Source organism: Panthera onca, chromosome A1, assembly GCF_046562875.1.
Source record: "Panthera onca isolate mPanOnc1 chromosome A1, mPanOnc1 haplotype 2, whole genome shotgun sequence".
NCBI classification, from domain to species: domain Eukaryota; kingdom Metazoa; phylum Chordata; class Mammalia; order Carnivora; family Felidae; genus Panthera; species Panthera onca.
Window position 1 is genome coordinate 8,613,788 of NC_138339.1, and position 22,741 is coordinate 8,636,528.

A 22,741-nucleotide genomic window follows, 5' to 3' on the forward strand; every position below is an offset into this window, starting at 1 on the left:
TTGCAGGTAATTTACAGGACAGTTCAAAAGCAAATTTGTGTCTCCTGCTCTATTTTGGAAATCAGCTTTTCATTTGCAAAAATACACCTGAACAAAAAAAGTTTTTTGATTGTTGCTAAATTTGGAGAAGGAACCACTGATCTTGGGCTTTGCGCTGAATTCAACTATGTAGAGTGAAGGGGAGCAAGTTTTAAAGGAAGATGGTCAGCCAATTTCTTTTGTTATTTAATTTTTATTTTTTCCAAGAACAGTTAACATTTACTAGGCACCTACTGGCCTCAGTCACTTGCATCTAAGAGCAAAGCTGATTTACCCACAGCCCGTGTTCTTGTAAATGGTTAGCCTTATTTCTTAGCTCTGTTAACCACTATTCTAACATTGGCTTCAAGTTCAATTTTAATAATCTAATCCATAATGGTCCACTGCTCCCTGCCACATGAACAGAAAGTTTGGGGGTAATAAGGCGAGCAGTTTACATTTCTTGATACTTCAAGTAATTGGCCCCAAAGTGAAATTATTGAGTTGGCCATGGTTTATTGTGTTCCCAGGGCATAAAACGTGGAAGGAAATGGACCTGTAGAAAGAGGTGGTGTCCAAGAATGTGTGAATGTGTGAAAATCCTATAACTTCACTTCAACTGGCCTAATATCCTGAGTCACTAGATGGTCAGAAGAATAGATGGAGTACGAGAAGAACAAAGTGATGTACATTTATACCGAAAACCAGAAACAAAGCTTGTACAAGATGAACAGCGAATGAAGTAGCTTCTATCAAAATAAAATCTCACACAGGTCATTTTTATACATACGTGGACATACACACACCCACACACGCACAGACACACAGGCAAGAATGTGTATTTTGTAAGATAGGGTCCTTGGAAATAGACATTCTTAGCAAATATGGATGACAGATCAATTGTAATTTATTTTCTTTTAACACTGTATCATCATAAAGAAAACTGGTATAAATGAAAAAATCTATTTCAAATATCTACATCTAAAATTTTAGGCAGTGAAAAAGCACTTTGTTGACAAGGAGTGTGGAATGATGTATGTTAATTGTCAGAAACTGCTGAATGCCTTGCTTACTTGCCACAAACAAATTCACATATCAGAACGAACAATACTGCTAAATATTCCTTTTTTTCCCATTTTTTTTTGTTAAAACATACTGGGAGAAAGAAAAGAAAAGAAAAACTGGAAATCCATACATCTTTCAAAAGTTTGAAATTGAAGCAATATTTAGAACCATAGATGAGGAAACACGGCATGGTGTAATATACACAATGCGCTTCTCTTCTTTAATCTGTAATGTACATCAAATACTTTACAACAATGCATTAACAAAAGGCAAGAAACATCTTGCTGTACAGAGGAACCCCAATGCAACTTGAAGCCTAGAATCACAACGGATGAAGAGAGTAAACAAAGCGTGAGAAGCCGTCCCTCTAAAGTGTGTGAACTACACTGTCCCTTGTGCTTAACTGCAACCTTCACGCCCCACCACCCCGACCGTCTCCTCTGCTGCCTTCAGCCACGTTCAATATAAAGCACTTTTTATACTCTACAGCTCAAACTAGAAAGGTGTTGCACGATGTCATATTTAGGATCGTTTTAGCTTCCTATTGACTTCCGAGTTAACTTTCGATTCATTTAGCTTTCTAAAATAGCTCTTAATATTTCCTTACTGGTTATCACAGCCTTCCTACGGAACAGGCTTGAACAAACTAAATTTGCAGGGGGAAAAAAAAAAGCAATGTCTTGTGGTATGCATGCACATGCACTGTTCCCGGAGCGCCTCGTGCCGCCCGCTCCTCACACCCAGGAGTCGGGGGAGGCCGGGTAGTGGCTAGTTTCATAGTTCAGTTCACTGTAGGGACGGGCAGCTGAGTAGAAGTCGACATAGTTGCCGGTGGACTTGAGTCCCAGGTGCATGGTGTACTCACTGGCGGGAGGGCGATGGTGGACCTGGTCCTCGAAGAAGGACTCGTCGTAGTTTCTCGTGGAATTCTGAAACGGCTGGTAGGTCTCGTAGTCTTTCCTGCTGGGCTCCTGTGGGACTGGCTGTGCTGGAACCTGCACAGAAAAGAAGATCCACCTGGGCTGGTTCGCTTTCCCTTGATGCAACCCCCCCACGGCCAGGCGCTCAAGCCTTCCATGTTAAGGGCTGGGCCGTGCCCCCCACCCCCCCGATCGACCACCATGGCGCTTCTCCAGACACTGCCAACTTCTGATCGCCCTTCCTTTTATAAGCTGGTGCCTGGGTCCATGCACTAGCATTCTACATAATCTTTTTAAAAGATTATGATTGTAGTAAAACATACGTTAACATACAATTTGCCATCTTAACCACTTGTAAATGTATACTTCAGTGGCATTAAGTATATTCATGGCATTGTGCGGCCATCACCACTATCCATTTCCAGAGCGTTTTTTAAAAGTTTATTTATTTATTTTCAGAAACAGAAAGAATGCAGGGGGGCAGAGAGAGAGGGAGAGACAGGATCCTAAGCAGGCACCACACTGTCATCAAGGCTTGAACTCACGAACTGTGAGATCACAACTTGAGCCAAAATCAAGAGTCGGACACGTAACCGATTGAGCCAACCAGGTACCCCATTTCCAGAATTTTTTCATCATCTCAAACAGAAATTCTGGACCCGTTGAGCATAACTCACCATTTTCCTCCTTGCCCCAGCCCACGGCAGCCCATTCTACTTTCTGTCTCTCTGAATTTCACTATTCTAGACGCCTCATGTAAGTCTAATCGTATTATATTTGTCCTTTTCTGTCTGGCTTCTTTCACCTAGCGTAATGTCCTCAAAGGCCATCCATATCGTAGCATGGGACAGGATTTCCTTTTTAAGGATGAACAATATGCTATTGTATGCGTATTTTTTTTGTTTATCCATTCATCTGTTGATGGCCACTTGGGTTGTTTGCTCCTTTTGGCTATTGTGAATAATGCTATAATGAATGTGGGCGCACCAGTACCTGTTTGAGTCCCTGCTTTCAATGTTCGGGGTATGGACCTAGAAGTGGCATTGCTGGATCTTTTGATAATTTGAGGTGTAACTCTTCAAGGAATTGCCAAACTGCCACAACAGCTGAACATTTTAGTAGATGACCTTTTAAATTAAAGACGCATAGACTAGACGCTATAGAACACAACTAGTTGATCTTCCTCTCTTCTGCATTTTTTTTTTCCATTACACCTAGGTTGTTGCAATCCCAGAGAAAGAGACGGTGAAGATGTATGAGGTCTAATGGTCACTTGGGTATCTTTCCACCCGTGCAGTGGGCTGTGATCAATACCTCTCTGGAGGACGGAGGCTTCCCACTGGTAGGGTCATTCCATCACACCTGCCTAAGTGATCAGAAGGTTGCACAAGTGATCAGAAGGTTGCACAGACAAGCATGTACTGACAACAGGAAATCCACTCCAAATATAACATATTCAGGAGGATGAAAACGTTCCCCAACTTGGTTTCCATAAGAATTTATTGAACTCGAGAATGATGTGGGGTTATGAAGCTTTTAGTTGAGGAGGAGGGGTTTCAGTACTGTCTCGTATCCCTTCAGCCCACCTCCGTGCTCTTTGCCCTCTTGTCCTTTGCAAGTTACTGTCTGATGTAGGAGGCTTTGAAAATTTAGAGGGGTCACATGAGCCTCTGAGATATGTAAAGTCAAGAACTAGTTCCACCTGTTTAGTTTTAAGGACAGTAAGACCAAGACTGTTCATGGGCTGGTAATTAACACCTGTATGTGGAGGTCTGGCTCTCCTCTTCCCTTCTGACTGCCTCTGGGGTCCCTTTTCTAGTACTATGCACCCGAAATGAGCGGAACCTCCCCGCAGCTAGGGCACACAGTCACCTGTGAAGCTCTGCTCATGTGCAGTCACTGGGAAGAAGGTCTGGTGTGAATGATAGAACACTTCTAAAGAAACACAGTATGATCACCTCCAAGCAGATTCAGTAATTCCCTATTAATTTAACTAAAGCTCAGAATGGAAACATCCTATAGAAATTGGTCCTAGTTAATAATGACTTGTAATTAGCACGTTGTGTGTAAATGAATGCTTCTAATGACCTGCACATAATTCTTCTCTCAAGTAAGTGAACCTCCCTCTTTTACATATAATTGATTTACACTAGTAATTGACCTGTTCTTCATCATAGCTGCCATCCACTATGTCCCACACTTCTCGTTAGTGGTGCTGATGAGTGAGGTTTTGGGCTACCTGCGAAACATGTTAGCCTAAGAGCCTGGCCATGAGAGGGATGTTTGGAATTAATCATCTGTAATTAAACAAGGCCAGGTCTACCAAATTACGTGGCTAGGCTGAGGCGCTCTTTGCTATCCTTTGAAGAGCTGTGTGCTAGGCTGAACTTCTGTGCTCCAGCACTGTGCTGCTACTAAGCATCGAGCATATGAAGGGTAGGAGCTGGAAGATCTAGAAAAATCACACGGGGAGGGGGCTAGAGTTTACTGTGCTTTTATGTCAGTGGGCGCTATGCCCAACATTTAACAAATTCCTCTTTGTTTAACCTTTAATAACAGAAACGTGTATATATGTATGTATATGTCTCTATCTATCTCATCATGTATCTCTCCTTCCCTATTGGGATCAATCCATCCATCCATCCAATTCCCACTTTATAGATGAAGATACTGAAGCTCAGAGAAATTAAGAAACTCCTCCAAGATGTCATGGCTAGTGGTGGTGTGAGATTAGAATGTGAATCCATGTCTGGCTGAGTCAGAAGTCCACATTCTCTCCACCACACAAACACAATTTTGGTTGAGCCAAACCGGTCAAGCTTGAGGGCCAGCCTCACTGTGTTGACCCAAGGCTCTATAATAAGAAGGGAGGCTAGTGGACAAAAGTAACCTTGGAAGAGGTCTCACTTCTTTGTGTCAGTCTTATCGGCCAGAGATGGGGAGATCTGCAGGGGAAATCACCCACAGGCTTATGGCTCTCCACAGTGGCTGCTTCTTTCAGGCTTTTGCACAACCCGTTTCAAACTTCTTACTGTTGCCATGTTCTCTCTGGTTGGTGGACGTTTTTAGGTCGGGCACGTTTATCTTAGTCTCTTACCTTGAGGACTTGCCCTCTTTAATTCATCTGTATTGGTCATAAAGTCTCCCGTCAACCCCTTTTAAGAGTTAGTTCTGTGGTTCTGAGAGTGTGTGTAAATGAACTATCCAGGATGGGTGACAGGTGGCACTGCTGTGTTTGGAGGGATTAAAGTTGCTCATCGGCCTGGTCGTGCAGATGTTGACTGTGGATGCACATTCACAGTGGAGGAATGTTGGCTCTATTTTATAACTTACTCTAAGGGATAATCTGACAGAGCTCAAAATTGGACGTATTTTGAGCTCCCAAATATAAGCCTTCCCCATAGAGGAACTAAAAATAAATGCATTTTTTTTTTTTTACATTGTACTGTTTGCATAAAGCAGACTTCTATGAAGGAACTAGAATGATGTTCATATACAATAGTGGCATATTCTGAACTTGAGTGTCTGTTGTGGCTCAGTGAGACCGTGGCACAACCAAGGAGCCTGAGGGTGTCTGCTTTTGCCTTAAGGCAGCGTCCTTTCTGGGAAGGGGAGGTGCAACCAGCTGGCTCACATGGGGAGACTGGGCTCTGTCCTGTGGCTCCTGCTCCCATAAAGGCACCTTTGTTGAACCTTTTCCTCAATAGGAGAATGTTGAGTTTAAATTATGAAGGATAGTGCCAGTTCTCTACCCCCCAGTTCTGTTAGCACAGTGAGGAAAACTTGGCTGATTCCTCACGGAGTTTGCCTACAACCTGTATTTCTTTCTAACACAAGGGAAATAGCTGTCCATTACAGATCTTCAAACTTGACCACATGGCGAAAGCTGAAGACTCAGGGTGATAATATACAATGAAAGAGGTCATGTGATAAGGATTCACGGTTCTCAAAGTCTGGTTCAACTGCATCAACATCACTTGGAAGCTTGTTAGAGATGCAGATTACCCACCAAGTCAGAAACTATGGGGTTGTGGGGGGCCACTGATGTGTATTTAGTAAGTTGTTCAGGGGATTCTGGCTCATGCTCAAATTTGAGAACCACTGGTAGAGAGGAGACCAGATGGGACAAGAAGGCAGATGAACCAGGTTGGAGTCTTTTCCTTTTCTGAGCTGGGTGACCAAAAGCAAACCTTTATTCTCCTTGAATCTCTGAGGACAATTTCACCTGCTCTTCCCACCTGGCAGTGAAACTGAGGACACCAACCAGGACCTCAAGATGCTGTTTTGATGTCAATGGTAATCATTTTAATGGTGGTCATCAAAACACTAAACCCCTTTGTCTCTAGTTTAGGAACAAAAACTTCTGTTGCTAGCTAGATATATGCAGTTGAATGTGATATTTTTCTTTTTTTCTTTTTTTTCTTAAACGTTTTTATTTATTTTTGAGACAGAGATAGAGCATGAACGGGGGAGGGTCACAGAGAGAGGGAGGCACAGAATCTGAAACAGGCTCCAGGCTCTGAGCTGTCAGCACAGAGCCCGACGCGGGGCTCGAACTCACGGACTGCGAGATCATGACCTGAGCTGAAGTCGGACGCTTAACCGACCAAGCCACCCAGGCGCCCCTGTTTTTCTTTATCAGTATGTGATAGACTAGTAGAAGCTCAATAACAATTTGGGGGAGTTTAAGTAGTTAATTCTTAAAATGATGTCTGCAACCAGTTGATTGGAGATATAAAAACCAAGGACCACAGATGTTATTTCAGACTAATGGCTATTTCTTCTAGGAGTCGTAAGGCTTGGAACTCAGTGAAAATGAGACTGGAATTCCAGGTGGTCTCATGGAGAGAGCCACAGCTGAGCAGCTGCCTGGCTCCCTTTCCATTGAGTCATGGAAAGCCTGGCTTATGGCCATTGCCCTGGACCCTGCCTCGCCTGCCCATGCATTTGGAGCTGGGGCCACATTCCCAGCTCTCATTGTCATTGACTCCTCTTGGAGACCTACCTCAAACCAGTTTCCCTCAGTGAATTGCTTCTTCTTGGAGATGAGTCACTGTCCAGCCTCTGTGAAGTTCATGAGGCCCGGTGGGCGACTGAGACACCCAGGAGACTAGAGCGCTCAGCAGAGGACAAGCGTCAGCACTGAAATGGAACGGACTCTGCCATATTCCTCCTGGTTAAATTGTTCAAGCTGGTCTTTTATTAGCTGTGAGGTTGTGAGGTCACTCTCAACTCAGGAAAATTCCAAAAATGAAAGCATTCCATCCATCTGGGATGACTAGCCATGTCCACATGGCCAGAAAATCCAAATTATGGAGGCTCGGTACAAGGTTGTCTCTAGAACTACTCAACTGGAAAAGAACCAAGTCCCCTCTTCTTTTGAATGGGTAGGGTGGTCATACCTCAAAACAGAGCCCAAGTTTATTCCAGTAACACTGGAGTTTCCTGGAGTGTCATAATGATTTACCTTGGAAATTTTGGGGGGAAAAAATTCTTTTTGGTGGACATTTTTAATTGCTGCTTGATCTTAGAATGGGGTTAAGAGTCTCATCATCTACTTCCCTTTGCTGGACCTTCTCAGGGACTAATGACGGCACTGAGCTGATCACACCAGGTGAAACTGTGGGACTCAGCTCAACCAGTGGCCTGTCTACAGCATCTCCCCTGTGTTGCCAAATGGTGCAGAGCTTGCACTCCATCCCGGCTGAGTTTCCCAGCATTCGCCGGGGGGCACCATGGCCTTGACAATTCGCGCTGAGGCTGAGTATGTTCTGGGGCATGCTGGGAAAAAGGTTACATTATGTCACGCCCTCCCTCCAGGCAGTGATGCCATCCTAGCACATTAATTCCAATTGGCTTCATTGTTCAGAATAGGCTCTGGAGAAAAGAATTGCCCATAGAGCCACTGTGGACTTTCCTGCATATCTAGGTTGCAAGCAGCGCTAGGAAACTTCTGCAGCCACATTGTAAGATGCCAAGGACCTCTGGGCCACACCAGGACATTTCTTCGCTGCCAGCGCTAGTGGAATCCCATGGAAAGAAATACTGGTGTAGAATACGTTCCATTCTTGTGATGAGCTTCTCCTAACCTGAGGAAACTAAAGACAATTCCTATACTCTTGGATGCAAAGTCAGGGTCCTATCACATCCTGACAAGTATCATTAAGAGCTACAGCCAATTCTCTCACTGTACCTGATATTTGCGAAAATATAAAAGTTGTTTTCCGTGACTGAAGTTGGCATTTCCAATACATTTTGCTTCCATTTTCCTTTGTGTTCCCGTAGGCACGTTGACACGCGGACGGCTGGTGGCCACCCCCGGTGCTCTCTTGTCTAGTGCTCATACACCTATTTATTTATTCATTGACCTCTTTGCTTTTAGCAAAGACCGGAGCTGAGGGAGGCCAAATAGATGTTACCAACGTGTCAGGCGGGCCGTGGGGCCTGGGCATTCACCGGGGGTTTGTGAACCACACCAGCTGTCTTCCAGAACGGCTCCGCACGGACTGGAACATCGAGGGCAAAGGGATAACTCCTCTACCCACGACCATTTCTCCTGCTGATGGGTGATTAGAGGAAAAGGTAATTTAAGGTCGAGGAGATACTTTTCGTGTCCTCCTCCTTCTTTTGGAAACAGCCCTGCACAACATATTCTATCTGCTAGAAGGGAGTCCCTTTCCTTTTCAAAGATGCTGCCCCACAGGGTGTTGAGAAATGCTTTAACACCGCACATCTAAGTTCCATGTCATCTGGTTATTGCGATCAAACAAACAGCTTTCAGATTTATCTTTCAGCCCAGCTTCCCTGACCTGTGGCAGGAATCCCGAGCGTCAGCAGAAGCCAGCTCTGGCAGTGGTTATCGGTGGCCAACGGCGATGAGGAACAGCCGTCTTTCTGTCATGACCACTCCAGGGGCCAAATGTATGAAGCTGTCAGTCAATGGAGGGGCGAAGGCTGTGCCTCCTGCTTTGATAGCTCCCACAGAAGCACAGGGAACACGAGCCTTCAGTGAATATTTGCCAAATAAGACAAACACTCACAAACTTAAGAGTGCTTCTGGACGGAGCTACGGCCAGCATTCCGCAAACTTGGACATGCACACGCATCACCTAAACGCCTCGAAAAAAGGCAGCTCTGATGCATTTGTTGCACTGGATGGTTAGGGGCAGGGGTCAGACAAGAATCTCTTCTGCGTTTCTGACAAGCTCCCGGGCCGTGCTGAGGCTGCTGGTTCCCCAACTAGACCGAATAGCGGGGCATTCCTCGATGCATGTTATTTCATTGTATATTATTGCACTTGTTGTCTTTATTTTATTGGAAACCATCATGTATAACGAGCTGTATGTGAGAACTGGCTGGGTTACAGGAGCCACCTAATCCCTGTCTAGTAATTACACACTGTGTCCACTTGTGTATTTGAGCCTTTTGGTTGTGGGTCATAGCCGAGAACTTGCTTTCTACCCCGAGCAGGTGGCTGTAGTGAAATCAAAGTTTGTTTTCAAATTTGAGGCTGTTCTGGTGACCGTGGTCACCCCACGTATGGTATGTGAAATGTGAGTGGAGGAAAAGGCGATTTTCTTTTTTCGGTCCTTTATGTCTGTTACGCAGAAGCTAATTTATTATTTTACAATTCCAGGCTCTTTCACATAAGTCGAAGGGGAAAATGAATACAAATGCGGGCATCTCCTTTACCTGGTTATGTTTGATGTCTTCGGTGGGCGCACCATATGAATTCCTATACAAAGTTGAAATTCCAGTGTTTTGAGCTGAAAGCGAGAAGGAAACAAAAAGTATTAGCAAAGAGAGCAAGATTTCAAGTGAGGAATGATGGTTATCAAGGTGAGTTCTTGCCCTGACAAAGCTTGGTTTCTCTGGGACCATCCCAAGGTCCATTGCCAAGGGGAAGAATTCGTTGGCCCTGGACTCTTCATTTTACATGCAGATATTAAGAAAGATGAACAGGGATTCTATACAATCCCCACAGCATGTGGGTTTCTTGCAATAACATTCAGACTGTCCACAGGGTCAGGGCAGGGGCAGCAAACAGACGGCTATCTTGCCAGGGTGACTGCCTTCTTCTCTGGTGAGAACTGGTGGGTAATAAAGGTTTGTCTCCCACATCGAAGCATGCAGGAATCTGCAAGAGCAGCTTAGGTTTGAGCTGGAGAACGACAGGAATGCAGTTTCTAACTTGGGCTCACAGAGTGCTTCATCATCATGTAGACAGTTCGTGTCTCAAAGGCCCCAAGGATGGGCAGGAAGCATCATCTGCCTCTGCCCTGTGCTTCTGGAAGGCTGCAGCTTTGGGACCCAATAGACACAGGGCCAGGAGCCCCTCCCCCTGTCTTGTGAGCGGCCTGTGGTCTAGCCGAAAGGAAGGAAGGTCTCCTCCGGTGGCCAGCAGCTTCCAAAGACACGGGCAGGGTTTGCCCACCTCCTCACTTAGAACCCTCCTAGAACCCTTGGGGCTCATGCCTCAGGCCCAGAGGAAGGCCCCAGGGCACCACTCCCCTCATAGCCCTTAAAAGGTCATGATTTAAGAGAGCTCTGGAAAAAATTATCAAGCGTCACTGGGGTATACTCTAGAAATAAAGATGTGCTCGCTTCGGCAGCACCTATACTAAAATACTCTAGAAATAAAGAAAAGCGTTTCTTTAGTTTCCTGTGTCCGTGGAATAATAAAATAGGATATGACACACCATAGCTGTTCTCTCACAGACACAGTTAACTCGAGACACAAGGCCAGTCATACCTATCACCCCACCCATGACTCTTACTAAAAGCACAAAATAGCTGTGCAGTAAAAGTCCTCTCAGGAAATTCAGCTTAGGAAGTGAGAGCTGAGAGCCCGTTCTAGATTTTAAAGACCACCCTGGCATATTCTCTGGCTGGGCGTACGACGCTCCTCTCTCTGGACTGTTGCCTAGACCCTTGCTGTCAAATCTTCCTTGACAACCAGCTTCCGCCCTTCCCAACGCTGCTCCTCCATCCTTCCTGTTCCCCAAAGCAGCGCCACCTTGCTTGGCACACTGGATCATGTCACTGCAAGGCTTTGCCAAGGTGATTGTGGCAAAAGCTGCACGATTGGGGCCCTGTCTGATTTTCCACAGTGTCTCCCTCCATTCTTCTCTCGCCAAGGAAGCCCAAGCTATGCTGGCCCTCTTTCCTCGGTCGAGCACGCAGAGTTTGTTTGTTTAGCTTCCGGGATGGTGTGCTGGCTGATCCCTCTCCCTGGAACTCACTCCCCCTCCATTCCCCCCCACTCCGCCCTCTGGACTGCCTCCCCTTGGCGGTGGTGGTGGTGGGGAGTTTAGTTTAGTCTCCCATCTCAACCCTGTGAAACAACTCTGCCCCCCTCCCCGGCACCCTGTGGCTTCTGAACCTGTTAATTTTCTTCAACACACTCAACACCATGTGGTCCTAGCTTGTGGGTGAGCTTGCTCTGGTGTCTTCCTTGTGTATCACCTCCCTTCACTGCTCCATGAGGCCAGAAATAAGTATCCCCACGTCTGGGACAGTGCTTGAACTCAGTGGATGCTCCTGGAGCGAGCATTATTTGCGGAGTGAACGAATGAATGAGTAACCCTGAGAAAAGAGGCCCTCAGAGCTATGGTTTGCTGATGGAAAATGTCACATCAAGGTGAAATTTTGTTTTTCTGGGACTCAGAACAAAATGCTTTTTTTAATTGGGGGGGGGGTGGGGATCATGCACTCGTACTTGACTTGCTCCCCCTTCCTGTCATGGTTGTGGCTTCTGGGCTAAAGATGTTCCTACTGGAAGTTCTTTCCTCCTGCTCTTTGGTCCACTTCACCTGTTTATAGGAGGCTGTGTAGCTGAGATTGAACTTGAAGCTTCTGCAGACACATGAAGCAGATGTCTTCATGGATGCTCTGCCCTTGTATGTCTGACCCAAGAGCACACTCATGAGGAAATGCCTTTCTTCTTCTGTATGGGCCCCGATTTCCAACTGAATCAACATATTGAAGATTAGAATGGCTTTAAAAGGGCGTAAGAGAGACACTGACAAAAACGGGCTGGACCGTTTGATGTAAAGGCATTTGGGAAGCTCAGATGGGAGGGCAAAATCCCCTGGGTGAATTTTAAAGTCAGGCCATGCAGCTGCTGGGATCACACAGCCCTCCTCTAATGCATGCTTCTGAACACGTAACGTTCCTAGGGAATCATGACCTCAAGAAATAGCTATAACCGTTCTGCATGCCTGAATGAAGAGAGGACATTGGCTTTCTGCAGGCTCCTCGGTGGCAAAAGAACACTAAGGGAGGAGACATTTCAAAAGACTCCATCTCAGCTCGATAATGAATCCAGAAGAGGTGGGTGGGGGGAGGCTGGCACAAAAACCTCGAAGGATCTTCATTTCTAAGGGCTCAGCAGAGGAGATTTTGAACCCAGGCAAGGGCCTGCTTCACTTTAAGCTGTCCCATGCTGCATTTTGAGCGTGAAACTTCCCATGGTTTTCCCAAGGTGGAGGGAGTGTTCTCTTTGGGGGAAACGGTAGGACATGCTCTGATGTCTTAGAAACAAGGGAGATGGCAGTTTTTCAGATATTTTTCAAGGTACTATACTGTATGTGTCCCCTGGATATTTGTGAATAAGAAAAGGTATTGCTCTTGATGTGGCGGTCACAAGAGGTGTGACCTGCAGGTGAACACTGAAATGATGGGCACAAGCAAAAGTGCTGTAGAGCAGGGGCTGGCCATTCGTCCTCTCCATTCCTATATGAAACCTTGGCTCCCACCTGGCCTGGCTGGGGACTCACTCCTGCCACTGTGGAAGGTGGTAAGTAAATGCCTCCTCCTTCTGCCACCTCCTCCGTCACCACCTTCACCATCACCTCTTCCACCTCCTCCATCACCATCACCATCTCTGCCATCGCCATCTCCTGTGTCGTCACCGTCACTGCCTCTGTCATCACCCCCTCCATCTCCAACATCACCGCCTCCACCATCACCTCCTCTACCCTCACCATCTCCTTTGTCACTACCATCACTGCCTCTATCATCACCCCCTCCACCATCACCATCATTGCACCTTCCATCACCGCCTTTTCCATCCTTCCATCATCACCTCCTCCATCACCACCTCCTCCAGCTCCACCATTATCACCTCCACCATCACCTCCTCCACCTCCACCTGCTGATTACCATCTCCTGTGTTACCACCATCACCGCCTCTATCATCAACACCTCCATCCCACCATCACCACCGTCACTGCCTCCTCCATCACCACCTCTTCCATCACCACCTCCACCGTCACCATCACCGCCTCCACCATCACCACATTTCCACTACCATCAACTTCACCTCTACCTCCTCTACCACCGTCATCACCTCCACCCCCATCATCACCTCCACTAGCAACTCCACCACCACTACCATCACTGTAGGTAACAGCAACTAACTTTTACATAGAACTCGGCTTAAAGGCAACCATCCTGTATAAATGTATTGTTCAATAAAGACCTCTGCTCTTCTAGGCGTGCTAGATGAGTGATAGCGTATTTTTGAATTGTTTAAAGTACATTAGAGCAAAGATGGTTAAGCCTCTTAAACAGGTTTGAAAAATTACATATACCTCAATACTGGAATTACCAAGCTCCCTGCCATTTTGTAGGAAGATTAAACATCTGGAGACATGTTAGATTTTATTGTTTATTTTACTATGTGTGCAGGGCATGATTATGTACCATTGGAAATATTTCAACATAAAAACACCCACATTTAAAAGCTTTGTGAGGGGTGCCTGAGTGGCTCACTTGGTTGAGTGTCTGACTCTTGATTTCGGCTCAGGTCATGATCTCACAGGTCATGAGGTGGAGCCCTACATCGGGCTCTGAACTGACAGCACGGAGTCTGCTTGGGATTCTTGCTCTCTCCCTCTCCCTCTGCTCTTTCCCTGCTCATAAGCTCTCTCTTTCTCTCTCAAAATAAATAAATGAACATTAAAAAAAAAAGCCTTTTGAATCATTCTACTGGGAAAGAAAGAAAAATTAAATAACAATACAGTTTCACAATTATTCTTGTAATTATAATCTCAATGGGTCATCTCAGACAGCCAGTGATGTGGCCACCTAGGGCAATAAGAACCACAAAACGAATGGGGCAGGTGGATTTGGTGTCACTACTCTGGAGTAATTGGTACAAACAAGACTCTCTGCTGAATGCGTTGGCTCTAGGGACTCGGCATTCAGATTCATAGCTTTCTTTGTTCATGCTCGTCTACAACTGGGCCAACATTTAAGGGGGGAAAGCAGCACGTAAGAATAAGAAGGTACATCCTGCATAACGAGTTCAGGCATTAGGCTGAGACGTTCCCTGGTAGGGACTGTACGTGGAGGCAGAGTGCTGACCTGGGAGTTTGCATCGGGAGCATCTGTTTACTGTGCTTTTCTTTTTTGCAGTCATGCACGGTTACCATGGAAAACACTGCCTCTGGGGTAAGTGCACTTACCATTAGAAAGATTTATCTTAGATGGCCTGGGTCTGGAAGACACCTTAATAAATCATCCAATTTGTCTCTTCTGCTTCCCTGCAGGTCTACACCTAAATAATATCTGAGAAACTCACACTTTGGAGATCCTCTTGATAAGTTCTCAATGTCTGTTTAGGATTCTTCCCTTTATACCCCAGTTTTGTGAATGGCCTCATCCGGCCGTGTTCCTCACAGCCTATTTTCAAGAGGGATCCATCTCTATGTCCACGTGGCAAAAAAAGGGTGTGGAATCCCTGTTAGAGGTCCCGATGGCTCTGGAAGCTCTGCTTTCCAGGCACAACCTCCTCTACAGCAGAACCTCCAAGTCCTGTCTCTTGGAGGAGGGGAAAACCAGCACAGGGAGGAGTATGTGGAGAGCCTGGAGGGGATGAGGAATGGGAACAGTAACACTGCCCCAAGGAGAGTTGTTCAGAGCGGAAAGGGAGTTAAGGTCAAGGCTGGTCATGAGAAAGGCCAAGCAGCACATGATGGATGGGTGGTGCTGGGCACCAATTTTTGCCTTGATGGGGTCCCAGCTGATGAGAAAGGAAAGGCAATGGGTATGATTGGGGTAGTGAGGGATAAAGAGCAGAAAAGATCAATGCCTCCGTATAGAAAGTGTGATGATTGGTTTTAATGAATCTTCTTAGGAGTTTGTCACGATAAGAGATTGGTTTCATGTCAAGAAGAGAAAATGCCTCCACAGGAGTTCTGAGGGTTTCATTGAAATCTCTTTCTTTACCGCCCCCACTCCCTTCCCCCTCTTTTCTCATCCACTTTCCCTTCCTTCTGTTGAGAAGAGCAAAGCTTGGCCATAGTGCACCCACCATCCTGGGTCCTCTCCACTCTGGATTATGTCAGTCAAGAAGAAAACCTATGGTGACTCCTCTCTCTCATTTGAGGGAATGTTACGAGATGAGCAGATGAGAAGGAAAGGGGTAGGTGAAGAATGAGAATACAATGTCCACAGAGAACATTTTCTCTTAGTTATTTTCAGGTATAAGTTATTTTCAGGTATAAGAGGCTCAGTTATATTCCTCTGGCTTAATCTCGTCCCCACTTCCTGAGAATCCTTGCTGTCAAGCTCTCAAGTGACCCTCTAGCTGCTAAGTCCTGCTGAGCTGTCAAGCATGGTTTGAAGTCTCCCGGCCTGGCCCCGTCCCAGATCAAGCCACTGGCTCTGAGGAGAATACGCAAGAAGCCGAGCTCACCTGTCATGGTGTCTTTCCTGGAAGTGTGTTCTCCTTTAGTCCCGTGGTAAGTGGCATTGCTCCCAGTGGATTCATAGTCTGTTTTCCTTTCCTTGAGGCTGATCATTTCCCGAGGTGAAGCTGGGGCACTTGCTACATAAAGAAATCAAAAGGAAGACTTTGTGGGTCTCATTCTGCAGCCCGGATAGCTTTTCACACCAACAGCTAAGGTCCTGAAGACACGTGACTCAACCTGAAGCAACATGTGTGCGTGGACCTGCTGATTTGTGTTCTTTTGGCTCTTGTCTCACCCCTTCCCCTTGTCCTTGTCATTCGGTGCTTTATAGTTATGGGAGCATGCAGCTTGGGGGCAGGAAATTAAAGGCGATCTCCTGAGGCCATCTTTCTTAAAAGACATCCTGATGGGGACATGACCCACCCAAGGTGCACAGGACAGTTTTCAGAATGAGATCAGGCTTGTTTTCTCTGTCTCCTCTCTTCTCTTTTCCTTCCCTACTCCTCCCTCCCTCTCTCCTTCCCTTCCCCTCTTCCTTCTTTTCTTCCTTTCTTCCTTTTTAAAAATCAGGTGTTTCAGAGGCGCTGGTACTGATGTTGAAGAATCTCTGATTAAAATAAATGTGGTTTTACTTAAACGCCGCGTGACTCAGAGACTGCCCTAAAGGAAGCCAGAGGAAGCAGCTAGGATGTTCTGTGGGGCTGGCGTGACCCAACTTGCACAGATCAGCCTGTGGAGGGGGCTGGGGCAGGGGTGCGCAAAGACATCCTTGATGAATGCCCCGAGCAATCTCCTACCTACGCCTTGCACCCCGGACCCAGGGAGTGAGCCCTGTCATCTCTTCGTGTCTCCATATCTAAAACAATGGGTTGTAATTAGAGGATCCCCCTGGGAAGTCCTCGAGTTTTTAAAGTGCCCTCAGAATAGAGGAGAGACTAACCTTGGAGGTAGGGAAGCAAACAGAAAGAGGTTTAGATTTCTTAGAAGATAGAATGGATCGGTCGGCAGCAGGTGAACAGCCCTACCGGTGCCGAGATGGGTCGGAAGGAGTGCAGGTCTGAGTGTGTGGGTGGCAGTGAGGCAGCCGCGGTCTGCGCTCCTCAGTGACACCGCTTGGCGTCTAGAGCTTAGACAATTGCCCCTATCTCAGTAGAGCTCGGGTGTGGTACTCTTCTGTCCCAGATCTGTCCCCAGCCTCCATGCCCGAGGACAGTGCTTCTTAAACTTGTTTCACCTTAAGACTCATCTAGAATCCAGGGATTCCAGGACCCCACCCCAGACCTTCTGAACATGAATTTTCAGGGGGTGGGTCTAGGAGTCCATACTTAACGAGCATACCTGGTAATCATTAAGGCTAGGGGAACTCTGGGGAACTCTCGATTTTTTTGGATAAAGCCCTCTTTGCCAGTAGTATCCAAGCCCCTTCCAGTCAATCCTCAGTATGTCTTTCAGCTTATCATTCACACCGTCTGCAGGATCCCTCAGCTCCAGCCCACCGGGCCTGCCTGTTCCCTCAATGTCCTTTTCTTTTCTGTGTCTGAGCCGCTCGGTGCATTTCATCAAGCTTAGTATCTCCTATGGGCAAATCCCTACGCTAGACACTGGGAACAGAAACACGAATCATGTCACTTTCTGAACTCGAGGAGGTCAGGAAACAGACATGCAAATAAACCGGTGTCAGAGGCAGAGTGCTTAGCAGACATCACAGCCAAAGGCTGAGGAGAGAAACAGACGGGGCCTTTGCCCCCATCCTTTCCCGAGGGGCACCCTGCCTGCTTCTCAAACCTATCCAAACAAAATCGAGGCTCCCTGCTCAGCTCTCAAAACCCCGAGAGGTTCTCAATCCTGGCTTCCCATTAGAACTAAATCCTTGGAATACTTTCAAAAATACTGATACTTGAGGGGCGCCTGGGTGGCTGGCTCGGTTGGTTACCCACCTGACTCTTGATTTCGGCTCAGGTCGTGATCTCAGGGTCCGTGAGACCGAGCCCTACACCGGGCTCTGCGCTGACGGTGTGGAGCCTGCTTGGGATTCTCTCTCTCCCTCTGGCTCTGCCTCTTCCCCGCTCGTGTTCTCATTCTCTCTCTCTCTCTCAAAATAAATAAACTATAAAAATATAGTGACACTTGAACCCCACCCAGAACCTGTTGGATCGGAATCTCTGGATCTCTGGGTGTTAAGTCTATTGGGGAGACAGGGAAGAAAATGGTGTTTGCTCTACATAACGTGGCTGGGCTGTGTGTATTCAGTTCCCGGGTGTTCTCAGAACATCGGCCACTGTGTCTCCCTCACCTCCTCCACCTCTGCCCCTCTCTTATCTTCAGTTCTCTGTTGTCCTCTCCTGGGAAAGTCCTTTCCCTGCCCTTGCTTCTTCGTTTCTAGGTCTTCCTGCATAAAGGCTAGCCTTTTATGAGTCACTGCCAGGAAACCACGAAGGGACAATATTTTGGAGCCTCTTGACCAAAGTTCTCAATATTAGCACCTAATAGTGTGCAGATGGTGGGTTTATTAAGCTACGTCAAGTGTGTAATTATCTCTCAAGACCTCACACACTAGTCTGAGTCGCTAGGAAACTAAGATCATACTCCTGGAAAAATCCAATCACGCCAACAAGTGTTTGCTAGATGTCTTCAATGTGCCTCACGAGGAAATACCGGGTGGCGGCCTAGCTGAATGGCTGGGATAGCGTCTTGATAAGCCACCGCTTCTCCTTCCAGGCATCTTCCAATCCATTATGCCATTTCGCATCTTCCTAACAATGAGGGGCTCTTCACAGTTAGGGCTTTAGAAAGAACCCATCCTCGTGCTTCTCAGACTCACTGGTCTTTATCTTTCTAAGACATATGGAGGTAAGGGGTGCCTGGGTGGCTCAGTCGGTTGAGCATCTGACTTAGGCTCAGGTCTTGATCTCAGGGCTCATGGGTTCGAGCTCCGTGTCGGGCTTTCTGCTGTCAGCGCAGAGCCCACTTTGGATCCTCTGTCCCCCTCTCTTTCTACCCGTCCCCCACTCTCTCTCTCTCTCAAAAAATAAACAAAACATAAAAACAAGGACGTATGGAGGTAGGACATGTAAAAGGCCACCCCTGTGCTTCTGAGGCAGGTGGAGGTTTCTCCAGTTACATGGTGGTTTCTGATTCTCATCTAGTGGGGGACTAAACGTTAGCAGCAGTAACATCACACTAAAAATAGAAGCTTTCATGGGGCTGGGAGAGAGTGATTTATTTCAGTCAAATATTCCCCATTCATGTCTGATTTTCTTCATCATTTTGACAGTAAAGTGCGGTGTAAAGTTTTATGGCAAGTGATCTCAAGGGCAGAGGAGTGCCCTTCTACCATGCCATCCAAGATGCAGGTCTCATAGCTCCTCACCAGGGCCAGGGCAGCAAAGAGCAAGGAGACACTCTTAAATAAAAGCCTATATAGCTGTGTGTGTGTGTGTGTGTGTGTGTGTGTGTGTGCGCGTGCACGCACACATATAGATATGATTATTTATCCATGCTTCCTTCTTACAACAAAACCCAAAACGCAGAAATAAAAAATTCAAACTTACGCTGTGAATAAAAACAATAAACACTATGTCACTTATATAGTAAATGATGTGCTCATATTTTGCCTTTAATTTTTTCCTTAATTTTGGGCAGTATATAATGTGATTGTAAAAGGGTATAAAGTGTCTTTATAAGTAAATAAGAACAGTTAGTTCAAAATGTAAGCAATGTGAAATGCTCCCAATGTGAAATGTCACAGAAATGTGACAAAACCAGAAAGAAAATTAAACTGAGTGACTTAAAAGTTACGGTTTCGCTTCGTAACAAGACTTTATCATTATCAACTGGTTTAAAGGTAATAACAACAGGCTAATCAGATATGGGGTGGTAATGAGACCCTCAGTGGGATATTCAAATGTATGTCATTCTAGAGCAAGAAATAGCATGCCCTTTCTCCACTACTCTGTTATTCCAGTGATAATCAATACAATGTTACTCAAACTATTCCAAGTTGGAAAAAGGTGCATAGAAAACCCTGATTTGCAAACATCTGACAGCTGTCTTTATTCTTGTCGCTGACTAAATGCAGATCTAATACCTGTTAGAGATTTTTTGAAATCTGTTTGAGAGATTTGCTCTGAGTCTGTGTAAACATAACACAAAGTCACCACCGCTACGAAAGAAAACAGACTCATTTGAGACTTCTAGCAAATGTCCAAGTCGGACAGCTCTCCTCCTGCGGGAGTCGCCTAAGGGGTGGGAAGGAGGGCTCTGGGGCCAAGGGACAGCAGGCCTGGCTGGCTACAGGCGTCGCTTACCTGAGCGGTTGTTGGGAGACACACGCACAGGGGAGATGGAAGGCGTGCGGGACGAAGAGTAGGGCCTTTGCCGATCCCTCTCGATGGTTGAGGATGAGGCTACAAAGTGATACTGTGACCATCCGTCCTGCAACAGACAGCACGCTCCCATTAAGTGGGGAAGGTGGAGTGATTCTTCATCACCTGACATTGCGACGTTCCAAACGCTAGATTTTGCAAAGCATTTCTGCAGTCTGTCAAAAGAGATCACTGAGCCCTGCTCGATCGATCATCAAGGTTCACAGAGACAAGTGTGAACAGAGACCCACCTTGCTCCCTCCAGACAGCCTGACATGGGGCGGGCCTGCTTTCCTTCCCAAATGTTGAATAAATGGCCAGAAGATTTGAACAAAAAGATGATGCTAAAAATGTTAGATGACCTCACTGAAACTGTCTCATCTTTACCTACCTGCTTCCAGCTCTGTCTGGCCCTCTTTTCAACTGCCTTGAAGTCTTCCAAAAGTACGCTTTTTATCCCCAAGGACCAACCAGTTTGCGATCACAATGCCAAGCAGCATCTTCCCTGCCAGGTGATCCCCCATTTTTGCTTCCAACCTCCTTGGCCGCCAACGCCCCGGCCTCACCTGCTCAAGGCCTTTAGCATGACCGTCACTGTGTCTTCACACCCAGATGGGTATGTTCTCTGGTTTAACCCAGGAACTATATTGTTCACTTTAGAGCATATTCGAAATGTGTCCTACCAATTAAGTCTTCCATTAAGCCTTCAGTTAATATACAAAAATGCACAGGTACCATTTTTTCATTATAAAAGCCAAATAAACACATTGTACATCATATTTTGTGAATTTAGAAAGCATAAAGAAGAAAAAAAATTGCCAGGAGTTCCACCCTCCCTTCACCCCGGCAAGAACTCATGTTCATGTATATCCTCCCAGTGTTTTCTCTTTTTTAATTTAACTTCATTTGCATCGAAGTCATATGTCAAAGGGACCTAAAACTACAACAAAGAAAAGCAGACACCGGCCTCACCCCCACTCCTGCTTCATAGAGGCAACCACTTCAACTCTTCTGGCTTTTTCTGTTTCTGATTATATTTAGATTTTTAAGGGACTCAATGTTCTATAAAGAATCGTTGCAAGCATAAATAGACGGAAGTTAATGAAGAATAAAATTCATACTCATTTCAGTATCTCTGTCTTTGTTTATCTAATTCTTGTTCCTATTCTGTTTGGCTGGTAGGAAAAAGCCAAGGTGAGAAGTATGCTATTTTAAAAGCTATTATCTAGCGCTTACCTAGCACTACCTTTACCACAAGGCAAAACTTTCTCAACAATCTCATAGGCTGGATACTATTATTATCCCATTTTAGTCAGCCTTAGACAGTTAATGGGACACCTAAGTCAAACACGAAGCAAGTCAAGAAATATTAACACTGAAATGTGGCACACTTGTAAGTATTTGAAGGGAGAATAAAGCAAGGTTAGGGGATCGAGGAGCGTGGAGTGTGGAGATGCTGGTGTGGCTAGTTTATGGGATATGGTTATGGAATGTGTGTTGCTCTGGGACCACTTAGCATTGCAGCAGGGACCTGGAGGATGATAAGGTGCCAGGTACCGAAGACGCAGGCTGGGGCTTCCAGGCCACGGGAAGAATACATGGGAACGCGGGTGGACGTGGGCTAAGCGCATGTGAGAGCCACCAGAAGTCCCTGTGGCTGAGGAGCGATCAAGAGGTTCCAGAAAGATAAGAAGCCTTCGGAGTGACTAGAACAGTTTGGGGAGAGTAGAACAGAAGCAGGGAGACCACGGAAGAAACTATCCGTTGGACGAGGGAGACACAACCCTGGCTTGGATAGCAGCAGATGATGGGCAATGGGCAGATATGGCATCTGTGTTGGAGGGTTTGCTGATGACCTGGCTGTTGGGTGTAGGCGAGAGGAGTCAAGCTTTACCCCAGTGTTCCTGGTATGAACAATAGGGTACTGGAAGTGCTATTTACTGAGACAAGGAATACTGGGAGAGAAGTAGCTTTAGGTGTTGAAACCAACTGCCATTTGGGACAAGTTGGGTAGAGATGCCTGTTGGACATGAAAAAGAAGATACAGAATAAAGCAGAATGTGCAAATCAGGGTTTCAAGAGTGATTTCAGGGCTGGAGATAAAATTTTGGAGTTGAGCATAGAGATGTTATTTGAAACAAGGAGAATGGACAGAAATGTGAATGCAGATAAAGGAAGAAAACAGGGGACACAGGAATGAGTTCTGGGATACTCTAGTATTTAGAGGGTGTGAGGAGCCTGAGAAGGGACAGAAAGAGCTGGGAGGAGGACCAAGAAGGTATGAGATCAGGCAAGATTAGGAAAGCTGATGGGTAAAGGAGAAGACCAACCAGATGAGAGGCAGGACCAGCAACTGGCCACTGGCCTGGGGAACATGGAAGCCATTATGACTGGGGCAAAAGTACTTTCTCTGGTCAGGTTGGCAAACATCTAACTGGAGTGGGCTCCACAGATAATGAGAATTGATGAAGGAGAAGGGTGAGCACAGACCACTTTTGACAGTTTTATTATTAAGGGGAGTGGAGAAATGGGGCTTGGAGAGACTTGAGTGACAAGAGGTATTTTCATAGATCACCTGGGAGATACTGAGCATTTCATTCTTTCCTTGGGAGTGACTCAACAGAGAGGAGGAAAGAGCCGGTGATACCACAGAGGAAGCGAGAAGTTGCAGGGAATT

At 46.2% G+C, this 22,741-nt stretch overlaps 1 protein-coding gene across 5 annotated transcripts in view; it reads right to left on the minus strand.

Annotated features, from left to right (window-relative positions):
* Positions 1 to 907: 907 nt before the first annotated feature.
* CTNND2 (catenin delta 2) overlaps positions 908 to 22,741 on the minus strand; it is a 957,890-nt gene continuing 936,056 nt past the window's right edge. For all 5 annotated transcript variants that reach the window (XM_060634364.3, XM_060634362.3, XM_078444403.2 and 2 more), the window contains 4 exons: positions 20,008 to 20,134; positions 15,706 to 15,837; positions 9,696 to 9,769; positions 908 to 2,078 (listed from right to left, as the gene is read on the minus strand). In XM_060634364.3, the coding sequence (XP_060490347.3) occupies positions 1,818 to 2,078; positions 9,696 to 9,769; positions 15,706 to 15,837; positions 20,008 to 20,134 (594 nt within the window). In that variant the 3' untranslated portion in view covers positions 908 to 1,817. The remainder of the gene's footprint in view (positions 2,079 to 9,695; positions 9,770 to 15,705; positions 15,838 to 20,007; positions 20,135 to 22,741) is intronic.